Genomic DNA, 22,319 nt, shown 5'->3' with positions numbered 1-22,319 from the left:
AAACAGAAACATATCCCCAGATTGCAGCAATCATAACACCATACTTCCAAAATAAAGATTCACATAACATTTACTCCAACAGTTTATTTTGCTGTCACTTCTTATTATGTTTCCTTTTAACCTCAATGTATTGAACAACCATGTTCTTTACTGAACTATTCACGATTATATTTCTTGAATCCCTTCATTCACCTCTCAGTCAATGACAAAGTCTTTCAAACGTTCAGGGAGTTTAACCAGCCTGCGTGGCCTCATCTCTTGTGTTAGAGCTCCCCCGTGTGGGTCATTTGACTCATTGTCTCTGTTCTGCATTACTTTCACACACTCAGCATCAGATGGTGTTGTTTTACTGATAGGATGCTTCTTCTCTGTAGTTGCCTCCATGGGCATCTGCTCTGTACTTCTTGCAATGAATTTCTTTACACAGGTGGTGTTTCTAGTGTACTGTGCCCCTGAAGATGACTGAATAATCACAGAAGCACCAGCTGCCAGAGTCGCCATCCCGCCGGTCCCTGCTCCTAGAACTGTTTGGCCCCGGGGCCCGTTAACTCAGGCAGGCACCGAGGCACCAGACCTTGACCCCAGAACTGTTCCCAGGCTGGGTCCTTGGACTTCGCCACAGACTTTTGCCAGTCCTGGGCACCCACCTGTGTTTGTTGTACCCCTGTCTCCCCCTGTCCTGGTCCCCGTGTCTGTGTATGTTCCTGTTCCTGTCGCCAGTGATTTTTCACTCCGAGCCCTGTTCAGTCTCCTGTCCAGTCTCTGTTCTCTGTCCAGTCTCCGTTTCAGTCCCCGGTTTCGTCCCTTGTTTTTCCCCAGCCCCTCCCTGCCGCCAACCCCGGGGTACGTTTTTACGCGCCTCGGGAGCTGCGCGTTTAGGGGGGACTTCTGTCATGTCCTGGCCCTGTTTCCTGTCTGTCCTCGTGCCTGTGTGTGTCCCACGTGACCTGTGTTCTGTATCAGCAGTTTTTCACCTGTGTTAATTTGTAGCTCCGCCCCCTAGCCCCAGGTGTTTCCAATTCCCTTGTGTGCTATAAAGCCTTCCTTTGTCACTTGTCCTTCGTAGGTCTTTGCACCTTCTCCTGTTGTTTGTCTCTCCGTGTCTCTCTGTATTTATAGCCTTAGCCTTAGCCCTTGTTCCATATTTATATCTTCTTGTTTATTTCTTGTTTCCTATAGTTCCCTGTTTATTTCCCTTGTTTCCCCCCTTGCCCTGTATAGTTTATTTATGCTTGGTCTAGTTTAGCTCCTTGTTGTTTTTCCTTGTATATATTTCCCTGACCTGTTTAGTTTGTTTATTTTTATTAGTATCTATTGTTTGTTTAGATTTATGTTCCTTTGTTTCACTCGTTTGTTTATTTATTATTTATTTATTTATTTATTTATTAAATCACGCCCTTACCTGCACTTGCGTCCGTCTCCTCGTCTCCCTGCCTGGGTCAATCCTGACACTAATCACTTTTTATTTACACACTACACACACATTTTAGCACAAAGACACACATTTAATAATCTCTATCATTTACACCTGATTCAGTACCACACCCACACTAATAATGGGCCCGGTAAAACGCTGAATCCGGTAACAACAGTGGGTAACTTAACCAATTAACTGATATTTAGAGCTTCTTATTACCGCAGTATTTACTCAATCAGTGAAATCAATGAAGGAGTTAAAAAAGTTAGCTAAATATATATTTTTTAAATAACCATCAAGGTTGGTACATTCTGCATTTGATCGAGTCCCAATTAATAATGCCTTCAAAACATGCAGTATATTATATTTACGAGATGAACACATAATGTAATATAAATGTGAAGGCTATATTTACTAGTTAGGGAGCTGGGATTTCCCCACTGTTTAATTGTTTGGCTGTATTGAGCGTTTGGCTTCAGCACACACTGTTCTATAGTTTAAACCATAAATAGGAGTTTCTCTCCTGTAGATTAACTGAGTTAACTGAGCTAAAGCAAACGGTTAGCATTAGCTAGTCTGTTAGCATTAGCTAGTTGCCTAGCGTTAGCTAGTCGGTTAGCGTTAGCTAGCTTGTAAGTGTTAGCTTGCCGGTAAGCGTAAGCTAGTCTGTTAGCGTTAGCTAGCACAGCGGCTACTAGACAGTAAAACTCCGTCTAACACAGAAGCTCCACTGCTCTTTACTAAAGCCAGTCAGATAGATTCACTTATCTGTCCAGTTTGGATCCAGTTGAAGCTGAAGTGAAGCCGTTCTCTGCAGCTGTGTCTGAAGCTCTGCAGGTTCTGGGGAACTGAGCTCCTCAGCTCCTCTGCTGTGTGTCAGTTTATAACCAGCTTATGTTCTGCTATTTAGCCTAATTTCTCTCTCACTTTCTCGCTCCTTCTCGCTCTCTCTTTTATATAATATAGTCAGTTAGCTAGCTAGTGTCAGAGCCGTATAGAGAGAGAGTTGCTACAGCGGAAGTCCTAAATGCTTGGTGTTCTCGAGACCCATGAGGAGCTCCAATAGTTCCAGAAAGTTAATATCAGCAATTTAAACACTGAGACAGAACTGCAGTTTTAGTCAATAGTAGTTAAAGAATGCAGTAATTTACAATATTTATTTAGCAAACCTTTCTGTACATGTAATTCCATTGATAAGCTTTGTTTAAATGTAAAAAATTATTTTTTTATGAGCTTTGAGTTTTGACTATCGTATTGCAGTCAAAAGCATTCATATCCTAATCCCAGATAGCAAAAAGCATTCTGGCCGGATCCGGGCCGAGTCTATCACAAGTTCCGCGCCGGATCCGTAAAACGGTTCTGGGCCGGGGTCCAGATGCACAACGGGCCAAAACCGTCACGGATCCGTTTTACGGAGTCAAAAAGATACTGGGCCAGCACCAGTCCAGACCAAGCGTTTCAGGTGTTCCTTTAGACCGAATATGGGCCGGATCCGCGCCGGATCCGCTTACCGTTACACTCGCTGGAACAGGTCCGTTACAGATCTGGACCAGATCTGGATCAGCCCTGGATTAGTTCCGTATTAGCTACGGCCAAGCCACGGCCTTTTCACGTTCCCCAGCCTACTTATTAATGATTATAATGACATATTTCAAAATAAAAGTAGTAAAGAAAGAGCACTAAGCTATTTGACTTCTTTTTTACATTGATAAATTAAAAGAGTTTAATACAGTACATTAAATTACAAATGCAATATTTAAATAATATAATAAAAAAAACATTAGTTGTAAATGCAATCCTTAATTAGGTTAGCTAAATGAAATACAATAATTATAAATGCAATACTTAGTTAAGTTAATTAAATAAAATACCATAACTTATATATGCAATACTTAATTAAGCTAATTAATGAAAGTACCATCAGTTATAAATGCAATACTTAATTAAGCTAATTAAATAAAATACCATCACTTATAAATGCAATACTTAAATAAGCTAATTATATAAAATATCACTTATAAATGCAATATTAATTAAGCTAATTCAATAAAATACCATCACTTATAAATGCAATACTTAAGCTAATTAAAATAAAATACCATCACTTATAAATGCAATACTTAAGCTAATTAAAATAAAATACCATCACTTATAAATGCAATACTTAAGCTAATTAAATAAAATACTATCAGTTATAAATGCAATACTTAATTAAGCTACTTAAATAAAATTTGATTTCAATTAAACAATTTATATATCAACAGGCATTAATACAATTATTTTAATAATAAAACCATTTTTAATTCACATAATATAAACATGCAGACACAGACGTTTTTTGCAGCCAGCTGTGCCTCCACTGATGAGAGCATTCTTGGACACTTAACACGTCTACAGTGCAGCCTATAAAAAAGACAAAATAAGAAAATATTTTATTTCAGAAACAGCAGAAAAGAAGTGGCTAGAAATGAATATAGCGTACTAAAATGACAAGTGTTTTTCATTTGACCAAATTTCTAAAAGATATATAAATGTCACAGCTGTATTTAATAGGGGCTAGCTAATTTTCATTTATACCATTTCACATAATAAATAATTACCATTTTACTGGAATTATGCACCCAAAATTAAAAGAAAGATAAATAAAAAGTGCACTTATAGCTTTGGGGTGCATTTCCCAAAAGCTTTGTAAGGCTAAGAACTTTGTTAACTCGTACTTAAAATTATATTGTATTTTATTTACAATAGAATATAAGTCAGCGGTTTTTGATAAATGCATTTGTTGTTGCAGTTGTAATTGTGTTTTTGCTAATAAAGCGGCCAGGTGATAAATGTTCAGGTTAACCCTCAAGCCCCCTTCAAATTTTGCACCCTCTGGACACGTTTGTGGTAAAAATGTACAAGCACCTAAAAAATGCTCTTAAATCATTATACATCAATATATATATTTTTTTACATAAATAAACTTTTTTTTCATAAAATCACTTAATCAACTTCCGTTCTACCCAAAACTACCAAACATTAAATAATTTTCAGGATTTTAACCCTTTAAATGACAGTTTAAATATTTTAACTATTGTTGTATTTTGGCAAAAAAAACCCACAAAAATTATATTCCACAAAACAAACAGCAGACAAATGAGGCATTGGTGACTATTAGAGTCTTGGACATGTAAAAGATTAGCAACAAAATTGATTTGATTGCATTATTATTTTTTTACATAGTGCCAGATTTAAATTTTGCACCCTCTGGACACCTTTGTTGCCAAAAATGTACATGCACAAAATCAGCAATAAAATACTCATATACATTTTTTTTTGCTATTTTTTCATAAATCACTTAATCAAATCCAGCCCTGATCAAAATTATCAAATATTTAATACATTCCAGGATTTTAACCCTTTAATTGACAGTTTAATTACATTCATGATTAATTATTCATTAAAAACCCCCACAAAAGTTGTACTATTTCTCATATAATAAATATTAGATGTATGGGGCATTGGTAGAATTTTTTTATGTAGTGTCAAATACTCCCTCTGAACACCTTCGTGGCCAAAAATGCCCCATTGACTTCCATTGAAAACACATTTTTTTATCTCACTGTAATTACTGTATAAAATTATTAAACAGTTATTTAAATGGTTAAAATCCTGATTTATGAAAAAAAAGCAAAACAATATTGAATATTGATTTAAGAGCAGTTTGTAGGTGTGTGTACATTTTTGCCATGTCCAGAGAGTGCAAAATGCGTCCAGAGAGTATGAATGACGTGAGAGTAAAAGACATTAGATTTCAAAAATTTAATGAAAAAGCAGGTTTTCTGCAAAAATGCATTCCCCTGGCTGCAACATAGCCAAAACGATCACCAAATGAAAAAAAAGTTGAGTCAGTACATCAGTAGGTGGGCCCATTACATTCTCATTGAAGGCTAATGCATCCAAAATTGATTTAAATGCTATTCTCAGTGGGCCCTGTTTCTTTTCAAAATAGATATTAAAGTCACCAACAATGATAACTCTGTCAGAGTTGAGAGCTACTGCAGCTAAAAAATATACTGAATTTCTTAGTGAATTTTGCATATGGTCCTGGAGGACGGTACATAGTTATCAGCAGGAATGAATGTTGGGTTTTGGTGGCAGTAGATGGGCCTGCGACTATAAGGTTAAACAGTTCAAATGACTTAGCTTCAAACTCTGTATTTTGATTTATTCCTATAACTGACGACTACACCACCACCCTGACCAGTCCTGCATGGGTAGATGAAATAGCTAGAACCTGGGGGGAGTGGACTCATTTAGAGCTAAATATCCATCAGTTTTAACCCATGTCTCATAGAGAGTGCATTGTCAATGATAATTTAACCTACAGTAACTGATTTAGGTGCCAGCGATCTTATATTTAACAGCCCTGATTTAATGTGGTTGTTGCTGTAACTCAGAAGGACAGACGAGTTTGTATTAATTCTAATGGAGTTGTTAAAACAGATTTTCCAGCTATTTTGATAACGTGTTTTATTTACACTATTATGAAGAATTGACATACAAATAGTACAAGCAGAAATACCAGCAAACAAACCTACTTGGCTGGTGTGACTGGGTAGAGACAGTCAGTCTCAGCGTAGCACCGCCTCGATGTTCACAGAGAGAAGCCTGTCTCTGTGGAATGGGGCCGGTCGCTCCCGAAAGCTCATCCCCACGTGGAGGGTGATGGTGCCGGGGTTCCTGCTTTGGCAATGCGCCCCAGGGAGCCGCTTGCCGACTACCAGCATGCAAGCATCTGGAAGACATGAAATTGTGCCATTACTCTTAGATACTTTTAAATGTCTAACAATTGAATCTCCTATAATGAGAGTACCGCCCTTGGTAGTTTTCCTCTGTGCTGGGGGAGGCGAGGGCTGAGGACCTCGAACCATTTTGCGGATACCAAATCCTGCTGAGAAAGTTGTAAATTAAATAAATTATTTAAAAAAAATCATAAATTGTGATTTCCGGATTTTTATTATGTCTCTCACGGTGGACATGCACCAAAGATGAAAATTTCAGACCCCTCAATGATTTATAAGTGAGAGAACTTGCAAAGTCGCAGGGTGTTCATTTTCCTCACTGTATATATGTGTGCCTCTAGGTCAACTCAGTTCCACAGAGTTCCACCATGTACCACCTAACTGCCCACTGATTTTATGCTACAGGTGGTTTCCTGCAGACAACTGGTGATGGTCACTGTCTTAGCAAGTGTGCAGACTCCAAGTCTGTGCATTCTGTAACCCAGTTGTTACTGCACCATACACACACTTATATGGAATTCACAAGGAAATACAGGATTTACAGGAATTGCAAAGGGGAGGAGTCAACAAAGACGCTCTTTGAACTTTTTGCAAAGCTCTATGGGAAACACTTGAAGAACTGGCTCGTTCTTTTCTCACGTCATGCGTTAGTTTGTTTGTTATTCGCTAAGATTGATCACTTTCAGGAAAAACACCCCTGTACTATTTAGTGTGTCATGGTGACCATGTGTAATTACAGTGAGTCTGGAGAAATCCTGCAGTAGTTCTCTCCAGCTTAAAAAAATGCAAAACATTTAAAACTGTTATTTTTAGTTTTCTAGTCAGGAATAGACAACTGATTAGGAATTATTTTAGTTCAAAAGGTGGCAATCATTTAAGATAAAGCAAAGGGATGAAAAGTAATGAAGTATTAGTACTTGGTTACTTTACTCAAGGGTATAGAGTTAGCACGGACACCAATATCCAGTGATTTTTTAACTGGTCCCCGCCAACAATTTGATTTGATAATTTGAACCTCAATCTGATAACGCCTGATGTAATTGTTATTATACGTAACAACACAAATGTTTTAAAAGGAAAGAAATGTATATTTCTTACCTTAACTACTCTATGTAAAATGTCACTGCTCAGTGCATCAAGTACTGTTAGGATCCAGGCTGATCCTGCGAGGGGGAGATGCAGCAAGCGCAGACAGAAAACAAAACACAAACTTAAAAGCTATTCTGAACTTCAAAATCACTGTTTCACTCCATTGAGGTGTAATACACTGAATAATATTCCTCTCATGTCTGATCTGACCTCCACGGTGTTGAAACGAGGCTGAGAAAGTTCTGATAGCAGGGCACGCAAATACTTACATAGCCTTGTTTTAACACAGTGGAGCCCAGATCAGACATGAGAGGACTTTTATTCTGTATATTACAGCTCAATGGAGTGGAACACTAATTTTTATGGTTGTAAATTTACTTCTTTAAAAATGTATATAAATTAATCAAGAAAATCTTACAGTGTCCCTTAAAGTTTTTAGTGCAGTGGCACAACAAACAATTAAAATAAGAAAGTGGATAAATGCTACATTAAGAGCAAACATATCAAATCAAACGTGTATCAACAGACTTAAAGTCAAAATTAATTACAGAACTGCTGGAAAATAGAATTAATTACCTTGTTAGGTGATTTGATGGGTAAATGATTACACCTAAAAAACAAACAAAACAAAATTAATAGTAATTAAAGCTGGTAGAAATCCCTTATAATTTAAAATGCAGTTGGAATTAGCTAGCTTAATATGCCCTTTTTTATTATATTCCCCCAATGTTAAAAATGTACTGCAATACAACACAATATTATAATAAACAAGTTAGTTTGACTTAGCAGTGTGTTAGCGACATAAAACATGTTAGTTAATAATAAACTATTAACATAATATATGTTGTATAACAAACAAGACTACCATAATATTAAACATAAAATTCATTAGGTGGATCCAACCTGTAAACATACATTTTATTAGCTAAAATAATTGTATCTCACCTTATCTGGCAGGTCCCCAGCCCTCAGCAGCCCTACTAAGCAAATGCATATAATTAATATATTGTAGTAACTTTGAACAGGTGTTTTTAAGTTGAAATCAGAACAGATATTGTTTAATATTACTACACATATGCTGATTTAGGCTAGCAAATATTACCCAATTATTATTCTAAAGATTCACATTTTGCTGATATGGACACTGGCCAGCTCCTTCGTGCGCCACAACGAGAATAAATTTAAGGTGGAATGGAAAAGTTTATGCTGGAAAATAATAAGTTAAATGCAGCCTCATATTTTTATTGACAGTAACTTAGTTGTGTTTATAACAAATTATAAAATTTATAATTACTTTTTTTTCTTTTTTTTTTTTTTTTACTTTTGGCCAGCTTCTTTGTATTTCCCACTCCACCTTAAACAGTGCTTAAATATGTCAATGTCAGTAAGCCATTGCTGCACGATTTAAGGTGGAGCAGGAAAACGTCTGACGAGCTTTATTTTAATTAAACCCAAACACAACTATTTAAGGTTCTAAGAATAACTAAAGTTGTTTATTTTAATAAAAAAAAAGGTGTGTTACTCGAGCAAAATGAGTTAACAGCGTTTATTTCAGCTAGTTAGCCTGGTTAGCTTAGCTAGTTATACTAGCTAATACTAGCATAACTAACTGGTATCGTTAACTGAAGCTTTTTGTCAATTTTGCCTACAAATTGACAACAATTAACATTAAATACACAAAAAAACAATTGATATTATCCAACATACACGTGATAAATCAACTTTAGCATATACAAGATTAAAAATGAGCAATAAATGTAATTAAATGACGCTGATAGCTAGTTAGCTAGTTAACTCACCTGAAGCGCAGATTCAGCAGATGTCAGTTGGTCCTCGCGCTGAGTTTGAATTTCTCCCGCTCCTGTGCCGCTCCGCCGATGCGGCCCGGATCCGCAAAACGACACTGAACTGACACTGAACTCACATCTGGTATCTGACTCCGTGCTGAAGTCATATGGAAGGCGTGAAATGAGACGGACTGTTATGCGGATTTACCGTCAGTAAAACGGATCTGAACGTGAGTCACAGTCATAACCCGAACCCGGAGTGAAGCCGGACCAGATCCACTAAACCAGGGGTCTCAAACTCAATTTACCCGGGGGCCGCTGGAGGTAGAGTCTGGGTGAGGCTGGGCCGCATCAGGTTTTCCACAAGAAAAGCTCTTACAAAAACATTCCAATGTTATCAAATGTCTTTATTTTTTAACACAAAATAAGATGAAAAAATAAATTAATTAACAATTCATAAGAAAAAAATAAAAATCAGTAAAAAATAAATTAAATGAAAATAATAATTATAATAAGAAGAAGAAGAATAAGAAGAATAACACTGAAGAAACCACATATAGTTGCTGACTAGAGAAATGTAATTATTATTATTCAGATTCAAATGAAATTGATTCCTGAAATTGTCTGTGCTCATCACAAATCTTTCTCTTCCCTGCAGGCTTTGAAAAAGACATGTTTGGGGCTGTATAATATATATATAATTCCACTTGGTGTCGCTGTCGCGTTGAGTCTTTTCTGCTTCTTTTTCTGTCCTGTGGAACAGCAACTTCCGGGTTCAGACAGCGCGTGAAGCGGGAGCAGCCGCGGGAATTGCGCATGCGCCGCGTGCATATAATGACAAATTCAAACTCGCGGGCCGCGCTAACATTAAACTTTCATATTAAGGCGGGGCCACAAACTATCGTCCCGCGGGCCGCAGTTGGCCCGCGGGCCGCGAGTTTGAGACCCCTGCACTAAACAGACCTGACTGTAGCGCGGATCTGCCGGAGGTAAAACGGATCCGGATCGGAGTAGTCTGCTATCAGGGATGTTAACTGATAAAATTACACTGATGGGGGTTTGGGGATGTTTTAAAATCAGATTCTGACTTACTAACAACACATTTATTTCATGAGAAGTCTTTATAATTTTAACTTTTCAAACTGAGAAATTGTAAATTGAAATATGTGCAATGACAAACTCAACTTTGTAAACAGTCATTAACAATAAAATGTAATATAAAATAAAAACAAAATAAAAAAACAAAGGGTTAGTAAAAATGATTAATCCATAAGTGTGTGTATAGTTTTTGTTTTGTCTTGTTTTGTTTGCCTTATTTATACATTCTCTATACATTTCTTCATATAAATCAGTTCCATAAATTCAGACCTTATGATATTATTTATTTATTCAGAATGAATAGTCTTATCTTAAAATTAATGGAGTAGTTACATTTAGTAACAAGAATACAAAACCTGCAAACACACACAGGATTATTTATCTAGCTCTGTCTAATTTACCCTAATCTGTTCTGTTAACGATCTTAACGATGGTAATTTAGTGGGGATCATGCTGTACTCTACATGTGAATTAGATTCAGGTGTGCTGACAGTATTAAATCAGGTTGTTTAATGGTTTTATCCTGTAAAAGTGCAGCACTAACGCTGTACTCTGCTGCAGCTCTGTGGGGCTACTAGTTTTAGTCGCTAAATTACAGGAACTATTGAGAAGCTCCACGAGTCGCCATTGCTGTTAAAAAGTGAGGATTGGAGTAAACGGAGCTGAAGCGACTCTCTCTCTCTATACAGCTCTGGCTGGTGTAAAACAGAACCATTTCACTCATTTCTTATGTATATAATAAAACACTGAGATAATGAGAAGCTGTAAATATTTATTAATAATCTAAATAGCTAATTTACCAGCTCCTCTTCTGTTTAAGGTGGAGGATATAAGTTAAATGGAGCTCCTCAAGACCCCCATATTTCTGCATTGTGTCTGTTTAAAACTCTGTTGTTGAAGCTAAATTCTCCTCTTCTTCTAATTACTGTTCTTCTAATTACCTGAGTTTATTATATTATTTATTCTATACGTTTATTATCACTGTGGGTGTAAATCTATATCAGTGCAGCACAGGATCTAACACAAAGTAAACAAACATGCCCCTTCCTTCATCATTATTAGCATTAGCATTAGTATTAGCCTCAACTCCTTTAAAAACTCCAAGTTAAAATAAAGTCTAACTACTTGTTTTGAATATTCTTCTGATTTTACAAAGCAAAATGATTCATTTTACTAAAACAGCAAATAAATGTACATTTTTCTGTCAAACAGGTTTTAGTGAAGAGAGGAGCTAGTTAGCATTGGTGCTAATGTGTGCTGAGTGGTTAGAGAGCTAACTGGAGTTTAAAAGGTTTATAACTGGAGTTTAAAAGCTTTAGAAAATGTTTTTGCAGTGCTGAATCATGTGATATTGTTCTGTTTTTATTTTTATTATCCTAAAACATTTATGAACTCAGATTTATTGCTTAAATCCTCCATAAAACCCCATTAATTTCAGTCACTCAGAAGCAATCTGATAAACACGGAAGACACTCTCCAGAGCTAATTCTCCTCTCTTCTTTTAAACCTTTTTAATTGTTAACATTATTTCATGTAATAGAACATATCTGTTAATGGCTTTAAAGAGAAAAAATGTCTTTTAGTCTTTTGAAATCAGTAGGTGAAGTAAAGTAGCACAGTTTTTATAGCTTTGTGGGTTTTATGCTACAGAAAAAACTCCAGACAAACTAAGCTTCTTTAAAATATTTACATTCTACTAAAATACATTCATTTATAATGAGAATATATGCAGCTAAAACAGGGAACAGCCTAGTGCAAAATCCCAAATTATATTATCAACATTAACATTTTAATAGCACAATATATTCATTATAGCTTATAAAAAAAAATAGTTTTTTGTGCGCTATAGGACTCTGTGGGCGTGACCTAAGCTTTTGTTCGTAATGGCTTTATTATTTGCCCCTTACATTACTTTTATACTTTAAGCAGTTTTGAAACCAGTACTTTTATACTTTTACTTAAAGAGTAAAAAGCTTGAGTTGATGCTTTAACTTCTACAGAAGTATTTTAACCCCTAGTATCTATACTTCTACCTACAGAGTAATGAATGGAGATACTTTTCTCACCTTTGACAGGGATTAGTTTAGTGATGTTGATTAATCAAAAATCTATATACGCCGATACTGGTCAGTACATTTTAAAACAGTGTAATTATGTTGTAGAGTGAAGAATACAAGCTAATACATTTATTATATATATTTTTTATTTCTATATATTGTGTTTTTCCATTGTTGTGATAATAAACCTGATTGGATCTGTTCTAGTTCTAGCGTAGTCTAAGAATGCTAGGTTTAATGCTGCAAAAGACACCAATGAGAAAACAGCTTCATCTTCAGCCATTTATCCCAGACATCTGCTCCTAGTGCTCTGAAAACCAGAACTAATAGTAATAATTAGACAAATTAGATCCTCTGTTCTGAGCTTTCAGATTCCACTTTATTATTTATAAGATATACCCCACAACATTACAAGATTACAGGAATACAATCTGAGTACATTACAAATAAAATCAAATTAATACAGAGAACTGTGTAGAGTTAAATAATAAAATGCTCAAACAAATCAACTCAACATAGAAGCACATATATTAGATTAATTAGTTTAAAACTGCTGTAACACAAAAACCTTATGTTTACTGTATCTTATGTTTATACTTTATCTTTATACTGTGTCAATATTTCCTGATGAAAGGGCAAATAGAAATGTAAAGTTGATACTTTAGAGATATAATGTTTTTATGTGACAGTGATGATAAATATATTAAATTTAAGCAACAGTGCAATATTGTAAAACTGTGTTTCATAGTCTAAGTTAATGTGTGTAGTGTACAGTAAGTTAAATGTATATTTTCTACTATATTTGACTATATGTTGTATATATTCTGTTCTTTCCCTTTTGTAACCCAGGTCTTAAATGGGTCACAAAGACAGATAAATTAGATAACTGCAGAAAGTAAATAATGAATATATATTTTTATTATTTCTTTAATTATTCTGAAACAGTATAAATTAATTAATAGAAAAAAAGAAAACTCCCAAACAGTGTTTAAAATGAAAAGGAAATCGTTTTTATTTATTTTAGATAATAAATGAAATAAAACTTTTAGGCGCTAAACAGCAGCCAATCAGTTCTTCAGATGATCCAAGGTGCTAAACAGCAGCCAATCATAATAATCCTCTAAGAGACAGAGGCGGAGCCTGTTGGTTAGTGGACGTCAATCCCTGGCTGTTTTACCCAGAAAGTTCTGCGGGAGGAGAAGAGACAGGTCATGTAAGAAGTTCTCAGCTCAAAGTATTATAAAAATACTAGAAAACGCTAGAATTCAGTGCTGTAGATAGTGAGTAAATCACTACCAAGCTGACCGCTGTTAGATTTGAGGCTGCAGAGTGGAGAAAGGGGGAAAGGCTCACTTATTGTGCCTCGTGAAACTTTGCCAGTTACACGCTCCGGTAATCTCCAGGTGGAGGTAGAACCTGGTGTCCATGTGCCCTGGGGTGGTGTGTGAAAACCTTGGATAGGATTCGGTGAGTTTAGAGTATATTTAAACATGTTTTCTGACCAAATTGCCGAATAAATAGAGGAATAAAATAGCGCTAATTAGCCTAGCGGCTAACGCGTTTTGTTATGCTAAGCTAGCCCATTGAATCTAGCCTGTGATAAGCTAATGCTAAGCTAATTTAGCCTACGCTAAGCTAATGTGTTGAATTTAGCTTATTAAGCTTATGCTAAGCTAACCCTCGTGTATATATTTCAAGCCTGAGGCTATGCTAACGCTATTGGTTAAGGTGTGAGATGAGTTTATCCACTTATAAATGTAATTTTATGGAACGGTGGAGATTTATTAAGCTGTATTTTGGATGTTTAAGACCTGTTTTGAATGTAATACTGTTAAAAGTAATGTTTTTTACTGAGTTCGGTTATGTAAGTGTATTTATAAAAAAAGTTAAGAGTTATGTGAAACTCAGACACTGTTTTATGTAAACAGGCCAGTTTTTTTTGTTGGGTGAATTGGATTGGAAATGGATCTTCCCGAACACTCCTCGTGTCGTTCAGCTGCACACGGCCGGTGCAGTGCGCGGTGCTAGGATGGCGAGCCAAGCCCGAGGACCCAAGTGACTTCATTACACTTCATTCACATTTTCAAACACTTGATAGTGAACATTAAAGAAAATTTGTGGACTTTAAGATTATTTGAGTAAAAAGGACACTTTTATTTTATTTTATTTTTTTTTGAAAGACAGGACACTCTACAAAGATACTGAAAAGGGTTAAATTTTAATTGGTTGGATTACTGTTATTTGATTTTGATAATTTCTAAGTGGTTTTGATATTCATTTATTGTTTTTGCTACAGAGAATTGTTATTTTTTATTTCTGGTTGTTTGTTAAAGGGTGTACTATTGGTGTAAAATAACCTAGAGGTTTAATTGGATAACAGTAATTATAATAATACTTACCTTTAATCAATAATCCATTAGACCTAGAAGAAAGAAATAATTAATTAGTTATAAAATACCTATAAATAGATTAAAATAATAAAATAATACTTACCTTAAACTGCATAAATACCTCTAAAATAGAGAACACAGGTGATTAGAGAAATAATAGTAATTAATATAATATTAAATATACAAATACTGAAATACAAAGGGTATACTTACCATTTTCATTGTTGACCAAGGTTATTGAAGGGTGAATTCTTTTGGAAACTGAGTAACTGAATTGTTTTTTATTTATTTATTTACAGAATTTATTTTGTTACATTGTTTTATTTACCTACTGGCATTGATTGACATTTTAATACACTTTATTGCTGCACAAATTCTGGTCTCATTTCTTCCATGTGTATTGCTCCTAGAGCGAACCTAACTGGTCCTAGAACTATCCTAATTATTTTATCAAGTAACACTCATTGTAGTGGTTGTGTAATTGGGTCTATATATCTGTGGTGCTACACTTTGATATTACATTAATTGTAAAATTAAAGTTAAAGCATTAACACATAGATTTCCTCTCTTTTTGTTTAAATATAAAAATGTTGAGGATAAAACAACAGTACAATAATTTAAACATTTTATTGTGATCTTTCATTCAGTTTATAATAAATGATAATGTGTTAAAAATTAATAAAATTCTGTAATATGAAGTTTAAAATATGAACTCTGTTACTGTGAGCTCTGTTAATGATATAAACGGTTTAAACTATTTAACGCTAAATCTGAATAAATCTTTCCATACAGGAAATGTACCTGCAGTTCTAATCTGGGACAGACGTAATTACCGTTCAGAATTATGATTATTTATATTAACAATATCTCCCAGCACTATTATAACTTTATTTGATCAGTTCTACAGTCTAGATTCTGCAGTTCTTATCTGATCTCATCCAGCTCTTCCCTTTGTTCTGCATGTTCATCTATTTTGCTGAAAGTAAAAGATTTAATGATGAGTCGGAGCCCAACCAAAACCCAGCGTAGAGCGGCTGAGTGAAGGTGGTCTGGACTCTGTGGATGAGGGTCATGGTATCAGAGATGCTGTAGAAGGACAGAGTTCCTGCCCTGTGATCCACATACACTCCTACTCTAGAGGAGACGGGCACTCCGGAGATTACAGTTTCTCTGTTATTGTATCTGAATTTGTATCTGGAGGAATCACAGAACAATTTCCAAGACTGATCATTACATCCAAACACACACTCCCTGCCTCCCTTCCTGGAGATGCTTTTATAAGACACTGCTATATCAACCCCTCCATCTCCTCTCCACTCAACCTCCCAGTAGCAGCATCCACTCACACTCTCTCTACACAGAACCTGCCACCATCCATCAAATCTGTCTGGATGGTCAGGATATGGCTGGACTGTGGTGCTGCAGGTCACCACTGTGTTCCTCTCAGACAGGAGGAGGAGTTTATGGGATGTGTTTGGATCCAGTGTGAGCTGACAGGAATCTGAAAGAGAGAGAAAACCCATCAGCTTTTAGAAAATGATCTAAAAACAGCCCCTAAAACTGAAATAACCAGAGAACATACTGGAAGCATCTATGAAAAGTGTTTGATTATGTTAAAATATATATTTATTCTCATTATTATTCAATTACACAACATAACAATTGTATGTATATTTTTATTCTCAGGTGTTAAGTGTGTTTTCCTAATTCTTTAAAAAAATAAAAAGGTTTTTATTCCCCAGAAATTTTCAACGATTAAAGGATTCAAGAAGATTTTATTGTCATTCGCATCACATGTGGTACATGAGGTGGAACGAAATTGTGATCTCATGATCCAGTTTACACCCAAGAGCTGTTATTAAAATAGATATATAGATAAAATAAGATAAAATAAAAGAATACAATAAAAATAGAATATACAAAATATAGGTTTTGCTTTAGTGGTTGGCACAATCATATCTGAAACTGATCTATTTTTATGAATATTTGTGAAATATAAAGTGCTGAGTATACTAAAGACTTCCAGAAGCTTCTGGAACTGTGAGAACTATCAAGAAGTTTTCAGAACAGTCCAGAATTGTGTAGAACTTTACAGTATAAATAAATAAGTTTATCAGTATAAATAAAGAAGATGATCAGAGATTATATTTGAGGAAAGATTGGTGAAAGTGATTTGCAGTTTAGTCACAAATCTCAGAAAACAATACATTTCTGAACATTTTTTGTTTATGCTTGTAGATGCACTTTAAAATTACTGTTCTTTGTTGTTTGGTGTTTGATTGGGGCATTTTAAAATTTTCCATGTTCACTTTGCCTCTGAAACAGCCTGGATACAAGTGCTCACTATTGCACAGAGATTCAGTACAGTCGCTAATCCAGAAAACATACTAATTTTTTTAATCTATTATACAGAAAATGATTGAGTTATATAATAATTGCAGATTTGTAGTAAAATGTTCATTGTTTTTATCGTAAAACACAAATTTTGTGTTTTATCTAAATAAATACAAACATATGATAGGCCATTATCACTAAATCAAAGTTCATAAGGAATGTTGGTGTTTTTTTTATCAAGTTTATACGTAAGCAGTTGAAATATAACAGTTAATTATTTAATATAGACGTATAAATGTCAGATTAAACTTTGTGTATTTGTAGATTGTGGTGTTATTTCTGAGAGTGTGTGAGAATGAAAGGGTTAAAGAGAGAGAGAGAGAGAGAGAGAGAGAGAGAGAGAGAGAGAGAGAAAGGGCTGGACTTACACTCCAGGAACTCTTCTCTGCTTTTGGGTTCAGGAGGAAGAATGATCAGCACTTCCTTCACTACAGGAAAATGTACACAGTTACTACACAGCATCACTGAGCTTCTGTTCCCTCTGTACATTTACTACAACATTAAAATAATCTGATACTGGATTTTCTCTCCATGTAGATGTAGAGTCTTAATCTACCCTACCTGGACTTTCAATCACAATAAAGTCACACCTTATATACAGTCTCAACCACTTCAGTCCAGAAACTACTGACCACTTCATCAGGATTTAGAGAAGAACCTACAGTGCATTCTGAAACTCTTCAGACTCTTTACTTTTTAAAAAATCCTAAATTGTTTTTACTTTGGCATTATGAGGTACTGAGCGCAGAATGATTATTTATGGACTTATCATTTCATATATTTACATAGAAAATGTGATGAGATTTATTTAATATACCTGCAGCTGATGTCTTCTCAAATTCCTCTTTCCAGAATTCGTCTAGTTTTCCTCTCAGCTGAGAAACAAACTTCATAACAACTTCAAAAGTGTTGAGAGGACTGAGAGTAAAAGCAGGTGATGCTGAAGATCCAGGAGGAGCTGAGAGAGTCTGAAAACTCTACATGTAGAAAAAAACAAACGCATAATACCTTCAACAATTTCTAAATCATATTTATATTAAATTAAATCAGGTAAAATCTGGCCTAAATCTGATCTTATTAGTCATTCATGATTCAGATTAATTATGTATGAGACAGTGTGAAAGGAAATAAAAAGTCTGTGTAATTGAAATCTGATACATATCCAATATCCAAGACAGATCAGAATTCATGCAACATTTACATCAAAACTTACATTGAGCATAAGAGAAAATGGCGACAGCAGTTAATGAGGGATTCATTGGTGTGATAGAGAGATAACAGACCTCATAAACATTTGGACTGATGTCTCTGTTCATACTGAATTAAATAGTACACATCACAACCGCTCTCTCTTTAAAGATATATCCAATCAAATTGCTGAACACAGCCAATAGATGGCGATGCTGCAGCACTAAGTAAAATAAAAAAACTTAAAATTGTTTAAACAAAAAAGATAAAGGACAGACATTAAAGAGGAGGGCGTGGCCAAACAACATGCCCTTTTTTACAGTGAGCTGGAACTCATTCTCTGTTAAGATCAGCTTTCAGTCACTGGTGAAACTGAAACTTCATGTGAAGCTCTGCTCTTTAGTGCATGAGCTTCAGTTTAAGAACTGTTCAGACTAATATCAGATATAGATCACATTAAAAGATGGTGTAAACAGTCTAAAATAAACTTTGTATTTGGGGAGAAAAACAGAGTCTGTTACCTGGAGGAAATGGATGTGATCCTCTGTGAATGAAAGCTTCTCCAGATCAGCATCTCTCCTCTTCAGCTCTGTGATCTCCTGCTCCAGTCTCTTCAGACGTTCTTCAGCTCGACTCACTGCAGCTTTCTCCTGATCTCTGATCATCTGCCTCACCTCAGAGCGTCTTCTCTCAATGGAGAGGATCATCTCAGTGAAGATCTTCTCACTGTCCTCCACTGTTGTCTGAGCAGAGCGCTGGTAGTGGAATCACAGAGAGAGGAGAATGTTAGGAGCAGTTCATTCACATCAATAAGTGGATTTACATGCACTTCATAATCTGATTACTGAGGAACATCAGAGGTTATCAGTAGTCAGATTTTTTATTTGCAACCAGCCAATAATCTCACAGAATAAGACGTGACATAAATATTGCATTAACCCAAACTTCATGCTGTGGCTTTTCTTAACTCATGAAGCTGTAAAGATTATTTAATTTTAATAATTGATGACTAAAACTAAAATAAAATGTGATTTTAAATGAAATTTTAAAAATGAGGACACCTTTAGTTAAGTAATTAAATAATTACCCTTAATGGGAAAAATCAGATCTTTATTCTTAAATATCTACTTATTTAAAAAATCACCTTGTGATTCTCCACTGCTTCTATTAACTCCTGAAGCTCCTTCTCTCTCTCCTGGATTCTCTCCTTGTATTTCCTCTGTGTTTCCACCACCTGATTCTGCAAATAAACCAACCAACAAAACACAATAATTAAAAATTCAAATACCACACGTCATGGGACAGGTGAAGGTATTAGGTCCTATAATCTGGAGTAGCTACTCCATTTACACACTGACCTGTTTCTCAGATCTTTCTGCTGCAAGTGACACTGTATCATGTCCTCTATGGTGATCCATGGTACACAGCATGCAGATACACTGCTGGTCGGTGCGACAGTAAACCTCCAGCAGTTTATCGTGCTGAGAGCAGATCTGCTCCTGGAGTCGTCTGGAGGCTTTGACCAGCTTGTGCTTCTTAAAGGCTGGAGATTGGTAGTGAGGCTGTAGGTGAGCTTCACAGAAAGAGGCCAGACACACCAGGCAGGACTGGACGGCTTTGTGTTTTCTCCCAGTACAGGAATCACACTCCACATCTTCAGGATCAGCAGAAGAGTGATCAGGAGGAGCAGCCTGGAGTCTCGTCTTCTTCAGTTTCTCCACCACCTCAGCCAGCATGGTGTTTTTACTCACGACAGGTCTTGAGGTGAAGGTGTGTCTGCAGTGAGGGCAGCTATAGATCTTCTTCTGATCCTCCTGATCCCAGCACTTGTTAATACACACCATACAGAAACTGTGTCCACAGTTAATAGTAACTGGATCCTTCAGGAGATCCAGGCAAATTGAACAGCTGAACTCATCCTGAGCCAGTGAAACATTGGCTTCTGCCATTTTACAGTGTGAAGATTTTGTTTCCTGGTTCTCTGTTGGAGAGAAGTGAACAGAACTATCCTGTAATTCTACTTATTAGCCAAGATAACAATACTCACACTGTCTGACTCAAACAGGAATTATTGTAGAGACTCAGGAAAACTTACATTAATGACAAAACTGTAGATCCAGACACAACACACACCGATTCACACACTCACACACCTGCAGGTAATCCAGGAAATGATCAGATTTTACTTTCACTCTCACTTAAAGAGACAGACTGCACGTTTGTGAGATTTGGGGATTTGGAGACCTCTCTGGTGAGAATGTGTAATTGCACCGAATATTCAGAAGAGTAGACAAGATAAGACACAACAATCAGATGGAATTTGGACTCAACAAAGGTGTTCAAGAACCCAACATTGGCAGCTTGAACCTCTCAAACACCCAAATAATCAGCTCATTAACACGCCCTTTCAGAGCTGCAGGAGTGTGTTTAAAAACTCCAGCAGCACTGCTGTGTCTGATCCACTCGTACCAGCACAACACACACTAACACCTCATACACCACCACCATGCTAATCAGTGTTACTGCAGTCCTGTGGGGTCCTGAGCATTAAAGAAAGAGAAACAGAGACAGGACTAAAATCTGTTCAGCTACTAAGAGACTCTTATTGCTGAGTTTTAGACAATACTGATCTGATATTTATGTTATTATAAATAATACAGCCCTTCAGTTGAGATTATTACTAAGTAGTAAAATATAGTTTTTTAAAAATATAACACAACATTCTAAACTGATTTATATAGTTTAATATGTTTAATATCTTATAATCCAGATCTGACTGACCTCCCTGATCATTCAGCTCCCAGTTCCTTTAAAACACTGCGGTCAACTCACTCTGTGTCTGTGTGTGTAGTAGTAGTAGTAGTAGTAGTATTAGCAGTTCATATTAAATGGTTTCTGGTCGTATCATATTTAAAGTAAATGCAGTCTGAAGTAGCTACTGCTGTGAACACTGATCATAAAGCAGCTAGATATGCTAACCTAGCATTCCAACAGCCTATTTAATCTTATTTACAGCTATTTACACTAGCATAGCTAACCAGCTTTCACACACAAAACAGAGATAGTTCACCAGCTAGGCAACTTATATCCACTGTGATTGAGAATTATTAAGTTGGCTTGGAAAAAATCTTATTATTATTATTCTATTTGCGTTTTTCTATATGCTTCTCCTCCTACTGCTTTCATGTTACAACCACTGAATTACGTTGCTTGTGCTTTTTGGAACAATACTTTGTACGGTTTTCTTACAGCGGGCATTTTTCAGCTAAACATTTTCCCATAGGAATACATTTAAAAGTTTTGGACAAAAAAAATGAAAGGCTCTGCAGGTCACAGTTTTTTTAGCTAGAATCGTGAATATCAGTAGACTCAAAGAACTTACGACATTTTAAATTATATGCTGTGTGAATCAATCTGATTTACGCTTTTCTTTAAAATTCCCAACATCTCATCACACACCCCCAGCACAGCCACTCACGGCACGGCTCCCTCTGAACCACTCCTTAGTACTGTGTGTATGTAGAGTAACGTATAGACTAGTGATCGACCTTTATTGTTTTTTTAATTGCCGATGACGATATTTAAAGATCACAAGTGGCAGATGACCGATATTTAAAGCAAATATTTCGTCACAATTGATTTTTAGCTTATACTCTCCCCATGTATTCACAATAACAATGATACACAGTTAAGCTATCTGGAATTACACTATTTTAAAAGTTTAGTACTCTAAACTCACTTGAATTCTAATGGCTCACACATTGAATGTTTGAGACACTTTTACATTTGGAAAGTGTGCAGTGTAATAAAAAAAGAGGCAATGAAAACTCTTTCACAGATTATTTAAAACACACACAGAATATGTGTAAAATCCTGACACATAAAATTACAACAATTTTATCTTACCTCTGTCAGTCAGTGACATTACAGAGTAATAAGAGAATCTGATCTGTGGAAAAGTAGTTCTTTCCAGCGTTAATTATCCAGGTTATTCCTTGAGCAGGCTGCCAGAGCATCCTCTGGAAAGTACATCTTAAAGATATCCAGGGGAGTGTGGCTGTCATCTGTAATAATAATAAATAATACAAGTAATGTAAGTAAAGTTCCTAACT

General features: G+C 35.8%; 2 protein-coding genes and 1 long non-coding RNA gene across 4 annotated transcripts in view; 1 reads left to right on the top strand and 2 right to left on the bottom strand.

Moving 5' to 3' along the window:
• Positions 1-22,319, top strand: part of LOC125803813 (E3 ubiquitin/ISG15 ligase TRIM25-like) — a 269,398-nt gene that overhangs the window by 151,026 nt on the left and 96,053 nt on the right. The window lies entirely within an intron of this gene.
• On the bottom strand, positions 3,697-9,359 carry LOC125803837 (uncharacterized). 2 transcript variants are annotated; one of them, XR_007440178.1, is made up of 6 exons: positions 9,093-9,359; positions 8,239-8,270; positions 7,870-7,903; positions 7,303-7,367; positions 6,001-6,353; positions 3,697-3,820 (listed from the first exon to the last, which is right to left on the bottom strand). It is a non-coding gene; the product is annotated as an uncharacterized LOC125803837 (long non-coding RNA). The 2 variants fall into 2 exon arrangements; XR_007440179.1 differs by lacking the exon at positions 8,239-8,270.
• On the bottom strand, positions 15,140-20,543 carry LOC125803831 (tripartite motif-containing protein 16-like). Its single transcript, XM_049482148.1, has 6 exons — positions 19,566-20,543; positions 19,352-19,447; positions 18,729-18,962; positions 17,837-17,996; positions 17,388-17,447; positions 15,140-16,126 (listed from the first exon to the last, which is right to left on the bottom strand). Exons 1-6 carry the CDS (start codon positions 20,154-20,156, stop codon positions 15,594-15,596), a joined length of 1,674 nt encoding a protein of 557 aa, XP_049338105.1. The 5' UTR covers positions 20,157-20,543; the 3' UTR covers positions 15,140-15,593.

Source organism: Astyanax mexicanus, chromosome 8 (genome assembly GCF_023375975.1).
Source record: "Astyanax mexicanus isolate ESR-SI-001 chromosome 8, AstMex3_surface, whole genome shotgun sequence".
Classification (NCBI taxonomy): domain Eukaryota; kingdom Metazoa; phylum Chordata; class Actinopteri; order Characiformes; family Acestrorhamphidae; genus Astyanax; species Astyanax mexicanus.
This window is presented reverse-complemented; position numbering and strand designations above follow the sequence as displayed.